The sequence below is a fragment of the Abrus precatorius genome, unplaced genomic scaffold, assembly GCF_003935025.1.
Source record: "Abrus precatorius isolate BTA unplaced genomic scaffold, Abrus_2018 Scaffold9, whole genome shotgun sequence".
Taxonomy (NCBI): Eukaryota; Viridiplantae; Streptophyta; class Magnoliopsida; order Fabales; family Fabaceae; genus Abrus; species Abrus precatorius.
This window is the reverse complement of record NW_020874439.1, coordinates 25,832,458-25,844,458: the sequence shown is the minus strand read 5'-3', so window position 1 is coordinate 25,844,458 and position 12,001 is coordinate 25,832,458. Positions and strand designations below refer to the sequence as shown.

Genomic DNA, 12,001 nt, shown 5'->3' with positions numbered 1-12,001 from the left:
CAATAGCTTCTTTCTTTTTTGGGTGGTGAAAAGACTATATCTCCTTGAATATGTAGTATAACACATCTCACCAACCCATCACAATCTAAGTAACAAGACTAAACTGTCTCAGTGTCTCTGAAATTACCGACACCAACAATGGTAAAACACACGCCGAAATGTGTGGAAATTAATGAGTGCAAAGTGCATACGCAGTATTCACACAAACCCAACTTCTTATAATTCTCATTTTCCCATTTCTCCTTTTTTATTTTTCAACAAGGTTTAATAAATTATTAAGAATTTTCTTAACTTCAATTGTTATGTTGAGTTTACGCATTTATAAATAAAAAAAAATTATAAAAAAAATATACAGTTATTATATTAAAATTATACAAATATAATAAATATTTTATTAGTAAAATTTTATTATTATTAGTTATTTATCCTCATGTTGAAATTAACAAAACAATTATTAATAATTAATGCCTATGAGAAAGGAAACCATGGGAAGGCCAATGAGCCCAGGGATTCAAATAGAAGGATGAGAGTACCAAGACAGGCATTAAACAGTTGGCTAACATTATTAAAAGTAAAACAAAAAATTCCTAGCTGCTATTCGTAAACAAAAACTATATGAATTAATTGAATCTTATAAAACAAGAGATGAAGTAATAAATTATGATATTAATTTAAAAAACAGTCAAGACTATAATTAAATACATAAACATATATACTTAATTATGAAACGATTAACTTTTAATTAATATATAACTATAATTTTCATTTTACTATTTCAAGTAAAACCCAAACACTTTAAAAGGAAATGACATGAACGTATCTTTGGCATAATGGGATTGTACCTAAAAGAGAATATATCGTTGGCAACACCTTTCTTTCTTTCTTTCTTTCTTTCTTTTAGCCGTTTTGTTGGGGATGGTGAATACTTGAATGAATTTGTTCACAACGTTAAAATTGTGAAAAGGTGAGATTAATCATGATAATCATAGTTATCGAACGCTAAGAATAGTGATTATTAATAATAAAAGAAAAGTTGTAAAGAATAATCTGCTTTATGTCTATATATATATATATATATATAGGCTGCATGATATGATGAACTATTTATATCCGGGTATATACCGAGTAAAATATGTGTACCTCCTTTATCATACTTTATTTTGCATTTCAATTAATAAAAATGTGTTAGAATAATGTCTAATATAAGTCACCTTTCAATCTTATTCTTCATTTTAAGATAAGTTAAGTTAAAACCTTTATACATCTCTAATCATTTTGAGTAATTAACTTAAATATGACCTAGTAACAATGGATTAAGGCATGAATAAACACATGATCTATCAGGTCAAATTAATTAGTCATTCTTTTTAAATTAATAAATTGTGATTTTTCTAATATTTAAGATATTAAAAATATTTATATTTTTAAATAAATTACTATTTTTACTTTTTATTAATATAATATTAATGATGATAATTATTTTAGGTGGATATAAATATTATATTAATTTATGAGTACCCTTTGAGGGTATACGCATTAAAAATTATTTAAAAGAAGTTTGTAAAAATTGTCGAGTTTATTTTTTCTAATATTGGAGATATTTTATTTATATAACAAAATGTGATAACAGCGGTGACAAAGCTAGCTAGCTACTGAAATGTCTCCTCCGAAAGATGGTCCCACGTTAATGCAAATCTGAGTGGGACCCACCGACCGAAGAAGAATAAGACGTCGTTCACCACTTCGCATACTCTCAATCATACACATGCCCTGTGCCCATGCATCATCATTCAATGCATAAACAGATAAACCCCATCCATTCTCATTCATGCACACGTGCCCCCCATTACCCGTATTACCTGTCGGCACTTCACATCCACCGTCCGATCAAACCACGCCTCAAATCTACGGCTCCAAATTCTCCTGTGCCCCTCGAAATATTGTCCTCCCAGTGCTCCCACGGATTCCACGCTATCACCACTCGTTTTCAATTTCAGGCCCTCTAAAAATCAAAAATTACGATTATAAGGTTTTTAAAGGTATTTTTAAGTAATTTACAAATTGTTAAAAAATAATAATCTAAAAATTTATTTTTTATCAAATCGAATAATTTTACACGGTTGATGTAACAAATTTTACGTAATATGATCGGGTTACATTTTATAATTGATGAAATACATATTTAAAAGTTGATTTGAAAATGAAGATTATAAATATAATTTCTATTAGAGATATGACATTTTTCATATACTAGTTTAATTGTATATCATGTATTAGCACCATCGTGTTACATTACATGTACGATGATGCAGTAGTTTCACTATTTATCCGTTGGAATTTTGTGGCACTTTAAATTCGAAGGCACACTCAGAGTTGAAGAGGCAAGGCTTTGTGTAAAGGAACGTTGTGTATTACAAACAAACGTTGTTATTATCACATAAACTCGTAACAATCAATCTCTCTTAATTCAACCGAACCAAAGTCCAAAGCTATGGCAGAGCTCCAAACCAAGGTGGAACCAACTCCGGCACCGCTGGAACCCGAGCCACCGCTGGCGGAGGCGCCCTCAGTCGACGCCGGTGAGAAAAAGGTGGTGGCTCCGCCACCGACTAATCCGGCGGCAGCAGAGGAAACCAAGGCTCTTGCTGTTGTTGAGAATGAGAGTGAGTTTTTTTTACTTCATGGTCAAATTTTCAAACTCTTTGCCTCCTATAAATCATGGGTTACCGTCAAAATTCAATTTTTTTTTTCAGTTACATGATAATTTGGTTCCTGTGTTCGGTTTGTGGATAATGCTGTAGAGTGTTTTGTTTTGTGTGTTGTGACTGTTTGGTTGATAAGAAAACGTTGGAAAAATTGAAGTGCAGAAATTGTGTTTGCGTTTTGTAATTGTCTAACAAGGCATGTTGCCATGTTTAATTAGTTTTTTTTTTTTTCCTTTTCTGTTTTTTCAAAGGTTTTTTGAGTTTGATTTGTATTCTGTTGTCTCTGTTTACTATTCACTATTCATTCATATTCAAGATTTCTTTGGTGTACTGCTTTTTGCTTCGATATAGGGCGATGATTGTTTTACCAGAGAATAATTAATCATGGGTTGTCATCAAAATTCCAGCTTGACGTGATTGCTCTGTCTGATTTTGGTTAATACTCTTGAGTGTGATGTTGTGACTCTTCTTAATTTCTGTTTGGTTGCTGAGAAAGCGTTGGGAAAAGAGAAATGAAAGGAGAGCAAGCTATGCTTAGTGTTGTTGCATTTTATTGCTGATTTTGTTTATCTGTTGTATACCCTAATATTTTTATCTCCCTCTCATAAAGATTTTTTCTGATGGGATTCTTATGATTTTCCATTTTTGCCTTTGAGGGCGTCTAAGGACATAGTTTGAAAAAATTTACGCAAAAATTGTCAATTTTGTAGCTTCTAATAATTGATTTTCCCTCTTGGTGAATTCTCTGAGGCTTGTGTTCAGACTTTAGAGCTCTCCTATCTGTGATATTCTAGATATGCCTTTCAATTATTAGATATGTATGCTTTCTATGATGTGTCTTCTTAATGGGGTAACCTCACTTTCTTTTTGGCTTGCAAAAGTTGGTTCAATTTTGTCTTGGTGCTTCAAATGGAAGAATAAATGTCTATCTAGCTAAATGTGTAGCTTTTTAGGCGTAAAGCTAACTGTATTTATATTATGTACTCCTTTATTATTATATATTTATTTATACATAATTTCTTTCAACAAAATAATGTTAATAATTTATTGTTCTATAAGCAATTTCTCTCCCCTGCCCCCACTATAATGATTTTTTTCATTAGGCCCTCCAAGTGATCATAAAATATTGACCCCCATGTTGAAAGGAAAGGTCTTTTTCCATTGTGGCTATTAATGCATTGATTAATAGCAGAAGTTATTCTAATTATTTTTCTGATCCAGCTGGCTGTCTTTAATTTATTGCATTTAATAAGATAGTGCACATCCTTATTACCTTTGAGATCATTGTTTTTCTTTACCATTTTTCTTTTGGTCTGCAGAGACACCAGCTCCTGTAAAAAAGGTCACAGGAGGATCCCTTGACAGAGGTTAGTGTTGACTTTACTAATATTTCAGTTTACATTGTCTTAAACTTTTTGTTTCATAAATCATAACTATTTGAACTAGGGTATGTTTAGAAAAAGCCCATGACTATTATATGATTTTTGGCTTATTTCAATAAGCTTTATAGTCAAATTTATGCTATAAACCCCCTTATGCAATAAAAGCTTATCCGATACTCAATGCATTCTTAGTCAATTTGAGATACATATCTAATTTATAGACACACTACAAATGTACATGCATATATTTGCATGAATTTCTAGCTGACACATCTCTATTTCTTCCTTTGTAACGCTTATTTCCTTAATAAATGAACTTCTGTGATCTACAGATATTGCTCTAGCAGAAATAGAAAAAGAGAAAAGGTTATCTAATGTGAAGGCATGGGAAGAAAGTGAAAAATCCAAGGCAGAGAATAAGTAAGTCTTTATTTTAATGTCATTTTGCAGTTCATAGGGTCATTTGAAAATTATATATATTGTGTCTTTATGTTCAGCTTTTCCTATATTTTAGAAATTATCTGTTATGTTAACAGAGCCCAAAAGCAGCTCTCTGCTGTTGCTGCATGGGAAAACAGCCAGAAAGCAGCTCTTGAAGCAAAACTGAGAAAAATTGAGGTAATACTTGAACTTCTTGTTCAGTTATTGGTTGACACAATAAACATAGCTTTTCTATATTATTCATGATATCATGATGCTTGTTGGCACTGCTCACAGTTTAGCACATCCTTTTTAAAGGTCTAATTCTCAACAATATAATCATCAAGATAAGAAAGACAAAAGTAAGAATTTATGTTGTCCTACGTTACATGGAATAATATGCATGATTATATGCTTCTGTTGACTCCAAAATATGTAGATTTTTTTATCCAACAAATTATATTTTCTTCACTCTTGTCTCAATTTTACCAGACATATGGAACTTTATCCAATTTTTCTTTTTCTTTTGTCAAAATGGAATCAAATACCTATGCCGTCCCTGAATTGAATCCATCAACATATAGAATTATGCTTTTATCGATGAAATAAAGCAACCATGAATAGAACATACAAAAGTTAATAATACTTTTTTATAGAAAAAATTTGAGCATATCCTTATAACAGGTGTTCTGTCTCTTTCTATTATATTTTGAAAACTTTACTAAAATCTTTAAATTCAATCTTAAAGATTTGACTTTAACAAAATTCTTATTATTTTTATAGATAAAATTTGGCCATGTCCATAGAACAGAATTTAGTTGTACATGAAATTAAATGAAGTATGTTGACATAAACATTCAAGAACTAGGAATATTACATTATTTTTTTTAACACCATGGAGTCTGAGCAGGAACAACTAGAGAAAAAGAAAGCAGAATATGGTGAAAAAATGAAAAACAAGATAGCGTTAATTCACAAACAAGCAGAGGAGAAGAGAGCAATGGTTGAAGCAAAGCGTGGTGAAGAATTTCTCAAGGCAGAGGAAACAGCTGCAAAATACCGTGCAACTGGAACCACTCCAAAGAAGCTCCTTGGATGCTTTTAATTTATTTATTTATTTTGATGCTTTTGGGTCTGATATCATAGCAATAATGAAATTTTGTCTATATTTTTTCTTGTTTGTTTTCAATGTTGTTGATGTGTGTAAGAAAAGTAATGGGAAAGGAAAAACACTATAAAGTTTGTGACATACTTGACAGACTCTAGATCCTTTTGCTAAGATGAAGCGTTCCATGTTGTTCCCTCATTTACTTTTTCCACAATCATTCTAATCATCAACCAAACAGATTTTTTTCTCTTCATTATTCGGAATTGTTGTTTCCTCTTCGCTAAAGATGATCAAATTTTAATTTAAGATTTTGTTAGCATCAGTTTCACATTATAAAAATATAATAAATACTTTTTTCTAATAAATTTTTATTATTATTAACTGTTTATTCTCAATTTTGAAGTTAATAAAACTCTTTAATTTAAATTAAATTTACTTGATTTTAACTTAAATTGAGTTTAAACTTTTAAAAATAAAAAAGAAACTATTGAGAAAACCCTGTTTATCATATTGAAATAATAAAAACATAATAAATATTTTAATAAAATTAACTATTATTATTATTCATTTAAATTTGGTTTTAAGTTAAGATTGATAATTATTACTTAAAATTTGAAATGAGGCTAATAAGATGCCTTGGCTTTTACTAATGTTCAATTGTTTTTGCTTTATCAAGGGATAGAGACTGGGGGGCTTTGGGGTCAAAAGTCCTCTTGGACCAATCATGTTGATTGAATCATGTTTACATGTAATCCAAAATTAACGAGCTTCTTTACAAATAAAAGACAAAGTAACTAAATCATGCTCAAGCATTAAAAGTTTAATACTTCAGTGAATACGGATATGGTATCAATACTTGATATGATATGGAATATACATTTCAAGAATCCAAAATACAAATATGTCAATATAATTTCAAAATTAAATATAAACTCAGATAAGAAATCAAAATACATTAATTCAATTAGTTTCATTTACGGGTCCTAATAAGCCTAATAATCAAAATTCCTCAATGTCATTAATGCTGAATAACCATTATATTTAACTAAGTACTACTAGTTCATCTTCTCATATACCAAGTCTACAAATTAGCCAACCAAAACCTAAATGGAAGAATATCATACATACATGCACTAAAGGGTGGTGGCAAATACACAACTCTCATTCTAAGAAGCTCATATCATTGTTAATAGGAAAATCTAACAAGAGCTGTAATGAAGTGTCACATGAGTCTTCTAATTCACTAGAGCATGATGAATCAGAGCCAATTTTTCTCTCACCCCATTCCAAACCTTCTTTGACTGTGCTTGCTGCGGTTGAGGATCCAACTGGGTTAGAAGCCAAATCCGTTGTAGTGGCAGATACTGACCCACATTTGTTGGAACATGATCCTAGAGAAATGCTACTTTTGTCAGATGATTTGTGCACATCACGAAAAGATTGTCCAATTTCAGAGTTCCAAATGCGTAGGAAATAGTCAGAATCAGGTTTGTGGGGAAAGGAACAAGTGTTGTTGAACAATGATGATTCCCTAGAGAGCCTGACCTCTGCCTCAAGCCTTGCACTCTCCCATTGAGCCATGTGGCGAGTTGAAATGGATGCATTTGTTTTGTTAATTGGGTAATTTGAAGAGTTCAATGGCTCATGGGTTTGTGGGTCAAGTCCCATGCAAATGAGACGTTTCTTCAAGTGGGTGTTCCATAGGTTCTTTATCTCATTGTCTGTTCTTCCTGCTAGTTGAGATGCTATAGCAGCCCACCTGTGAATTGTGTTCATTGCTTGAACATTGTTAACAAATGGTGCGTTTGAATAACTGTTGTTTAAGCACTTTAGTGTTTAAATGGTGGATATTACATCTAAAGTCTATGAATTGAACATGTAATTGCTCCATTTCAAAATTTTAGTTTTCAAGATTGATGCACATAGATTAAGAAATTATTAGTTGACGTAAAATTTTATTATATATCTTTATTTTATTTAATTAAATGGAGATAATTCTGAATTAACTATTCATATTATTGTGAAATGAGGATATAACTGGAAACAAAATTGGATCAGGCCTTGAATTTCTAAAATGACAATAGTTATAAAACAGAAAACAGTCTAAAAAGTATATAATTTTAGCATGAAAAGAACATTTCCTTGGCCAAATTAAAATTTACATCAAGGACTTGTATGATTAATTTGACTAATTGAATGTGTATTTAAGAACTAATTTGATTGACAAAAAACATGAGTTGAAAGCAAACACAATTAAGAACAAAAACGATTTTTCTCACAAGAGTGTTATGAAAATTTATATGTATATATTTCATGAACAGTAAGTACCTATTTCCAAGGATAGCATGAAGCTGTATGACTAGCTTTTCTTCCTCAAGTGTAAAGGGACCACGTTTAATATCAGGTCTCAGGTAGTTTGTCCATCTTAGCCGGCAACTCTTACCACAACGAAGAAGACCTGAATGAAAAGGAATAACCTAGTCTATAATGTTAAAACTTTAAAGGCAAGTTATATTGCTAATTATTCTCTAGTCATTTGACAATAATTCGAAGCAAAGATTAAAACAAAATCAATATGTGAAGAAAAAACTACAAATGGATGAGTGATTTGGCACTTGGTTAGCTTGTGTGCAACAAATTTAATGAAAAATTAACATAATTGTTATGCAATGCTAATAATATGCTCCATGTAAGGGCGCAAGTTTTCTTATACTTTAAACTTCCTGTCTTACAACGTTAATTAGAGACATGAAAAAGGGAAGTGGGGGAAAAGAGTTAATGAAGTTCTTCACTTGGTTTGATTAAGTGTTTTTCAAACTTGAAGTGTTCCCTAAGCAGCTAAGTACCATCAATATAAAAATAGATTATTTGGACAGAAGGGACATAATAAAAAATAAATAGATAGTAAAATTTTATTAAAAATTATAACATTTTATATTATCAATATACTAAATTATATAATTATATAAAAATACAATAAATTCTTTTCATCTTATATATGACATGACACGAGATAAAATAAATATCGTAAACATAGGACAACATAGGAACTTTCTCTTGCCCTTAAACCCAATACAATATAGGACAACAAATCTCTTGCCTAATAATATGGTGGCAAAGTACAAATCATTTAAGGGATACAAAAACCATCCAAGACAAAGTGATTGTTGAAGCAAGAAAAACTGCAAGCTTACCATCAAACAGAAAGAAGGTATTCAAGAAATATATGATTCATAACAATGGAAAGGTAGCTTATATATAAAAAGTAGCGTTTTCATTGCTTTGTGAGTGGAACTTTAGTTTCAAAGGGAGAAAAAGTGTAGTTGGAGGACAGTTTGGAAACGAGAATAGAAAAACAAAGCAAGGGAAGAATAGAAGGCATAAAAACCTGCCAACTTGGGAAGAGAACGCCAACTTCCATGACCACCATTTTTCTTGATAAAGTTGACAAGAATCTCATCCTCTTCAGCTGTCCAAGGACCCTTCTTCAAGCCCATTTTGTCACAACAAGGTGCTCTTCCCATCCTTACCACAGGACACTTCACAAAGTCAAGATCATAACTCAAACCAAAGAGAGGGAGAACAACATTTTCAACTTTGACACACACCTTTTTTAAGTGAATTCCTTTGTTTTTTGTGTTGCGAACACTTGAAATGGTCCTCAAAAAGAGGACACTTGAAGCCTTGAAGTATGACACAAACTGGGAAGGGTTTAAATGTCCAAAAAAGTGTGTGTGATCTTTATGGCTATTTGAGGAGCCAGTATTTATTGATACGGGGCTTGTAAGGACTATAGGCGAGTTTCAAGCTGGCTTTATGCAATAAATGTGTACAGTTCCATTCAGACATTGAACCATCCTTGAGATTAAATAATAATCATTGCAGAGAAAATAAAAGGAGATGAAAAAATAAATGAAAATGTAAGAAACGTATTGAAAAAAATAAAAGCTATTAAGACTTGCGTGTGTTGAAATAAGAACTTGAAGTAAAGTCATTTATATTTAAATATATGTGTATGAAAAGTTATTTTGACATGCTAAGATAAGTAATTAAATCAAGTTAGTGCAAGAGCTTTTATTTATTTATTTTCACTCAAATCTCAGTCTAAGCCCTAAACCCTCGTTTACATGTAAAAACCAAGCATAATTAATATACAATTCATAAAAATGATTCTGGTTAATCCAAAACAAATTTGAATTTTACAAATTCACAAATTAGATATATTCAAGTATTTTAGTATAGTTTTAATTATTGTTATTTTAATTAACAGTTAAGTATAATTTACATTATTTTATCCATTAAAGTGGAATGAGTAAAACTCGAAAGAATGAAGAGTGCGATAAAAGGAGATAAAGGGCGTGTGTCGTATGTCCAGATTTTTGCTTTGCACATAAATGGTATGAGAGAGAAAAAAGGATGCAGTGAATATGACAGTGACTGCATTAATGGCAGAGTCAAGAAGAAGAAAAAATATATTAGTATAAAATAAATATTTTTTATACATATTTTTTTAAAATATTTTAAAATTGTTTAAAATATCAAATAGAATTATGTAAAAAATAAAAAAGAAAATTGTTTTTATTTAACAAATAAAAAATAAAAATTAAAAATAGAAAAATTATTTGAGGAAAGAAGATGAAGATGCTAAGAGATGTTCTGGTGGACTGAGCGGAAAAGAAGGATGAATGGAAGGTGCAATTAATGGTAAGCAGTGTACGGACACAAATTGAAATGACCAATGAATTAGAAAACTATTTCTTCCAATCTTCCTTTTCACAGATTCCTAAGAGTATTTAAGAAAGGCTTGGTTTGGTTCTATGGAAACAATATTTTTTATAATTTTTTAATTTTTTTCATCATATTATTTATTTGACTTAAATATATTATTAACTTTTACAATTATAATCAAATTTAGTTTTACTTTAAAAAAAATTATGCTAGTTTAATTTCTTTAAATTTTTTTTTAAAATTTTCACCTTTATTATCACTTAATTATAAATGCATGTCATGTTGTAAGTAATAACAATGTTCTTTTAAAACATTTAATTTATAAAAATATATTTTAAAATATATTATTTTATTTATTTTATCACATTTTTTTAATACTATTTCTGTATGGTAAAAGTATTACAAAAAAGTGTTGTTAAAAAATATCATTACACAATTGTAAATATTTAAGTCAACCAAAAAAAATTTGTTGATAAGCAGCATGCAAAAGCTACAAAACATGTGAGATTAGGTTTACCATGTTCAAAGAAGGGAAAAATCAGTAATTGTTTGGTCTAAAATTTTAGTTATGTAAAATAAAAAAAATTAGGAATAGTATTATAACCTTTTAATGTTATTTATTAATCAAAATTAAAATTTATTTTGTTAATTCACGTGATAGTATTAACATTAAAAATAACATACATTATTAAAATAAATTTTTAATTAAGAATAATATAAAAAACCTATAACATTGTATCTAATGTCATATTTTTTTTTTAACTAAAAAATTATTACTTTGAGATCTTAAAGTTAATCCTTAGAACATGTTAACAAAACTGACATTCAAATGACATAAAAATAAATGGTCTTGCTAACAAATGTCTTCAGGACATTGGATAAAGAATAAAAAAAAATTGTAGTAAAAATTGTTTTAGAATTTATTACAAATCCCAAAAATGAATGCATTATTATGTATTTTATTAAAAAATTATTCTTTAGCCGGTATTCTTAAGATATTGGTTAAATTTTTTTTCTAAAATAACATAATATATTGACTATTTCCTCATCTATAACTTAAATTTTCTCTCTATAATTGATTCATGGAATGAGTTTACCAGTTAATCCCCGTCTAATATTTGTTGAGTTAATTGATTTTTACTTCTGCGGTTACTCCTATTATTTGCATTTTAGTAGGTATGGTACAGGGACACTAATTATTTTTGCAAATCAACCAGTTTATGAAATCTGTTTTTGTTCACGAGGTAATTTATGGTTATTATTCATGGTTGTCGCTTGAAAAAAATTTGCACACAGTAAATTTAAACATAAGACTTTTTACTAAATTGATCAATACATACATAAATTATTTAATAAGTCCCATATTCAAACCTTAACGTGTACTAAATTTCTTTCAACTAGTTACAACCACAAATCCCAAGCTAAAATTAATCATAAAATATATTATGTTAAAAGACCATGTAATCTCAATCTTTTTTCAAAAAAAAGTGTCATAATTACTCAGTTTAAATCAGGACGAAGAAGTTACTTTTCCATTCAAACTCTGAATTAATAAAATAAAATTATGCGATAAATAGTATTTTTCAAGTCAAGCTACATCGGTAGCTGTAGCTGTGACAAGTTTTTAATGAGTCTTATATAATTCAATAAAGTGTACA

The 12,001-nt window shown here is 29.6% G+C and overlaps 2 protein-coding genes across 2 annotated transcripts; one reads left to right on the top strand and one right to left on the bottom strand.

Moving 5' to 3' along the window:
* The first annotated feature begins 2,247 nt into the window (after window positions 1-2,247).
* On the top strand, window positions 2,248-7,967 carry LOC113848865 (remorin). The gene is made up of 5 exons (XM_027478235.1): window positions 2,248-2,663; window positions 4,025-4,072; window positions 4,420-4,507; window positions 4,624-4,705; window positions 5,418-7,967. The coding sequence occupies exons 1-5, from the start codon at window positions 2,492-2,494 to the stop codon at window positions 5,610-5,612; spliced, it is 585 nt and encodes a 194-aa protein (XP_027334036.1). The 5' UTR covers window positions 2,248-2,491; the 3' UTR covers window positions 5,613-7,967.
* On the bottom strand, window positions 6,777-9,139 carry LOC113848863 (transcription factor MYB41-like). The gene is made up of 3 exons (XM_027478234.1): window positions 9,004-9,139; window positions 7,944-8,073; window positions 6,777-7,374 (listed from the first exon to the last, which is right to left on the bottom strand). Exons 1-3 carry the CDS (start codon window positions 9,137-9,139, stop codon window positions 6,777-6,779), a joined length of 864 nt encoding a protein of 287 aa, XP_027334035.1.
* Window positions 9,140-12,001: the final 2,862 nt, after the last annotated feature.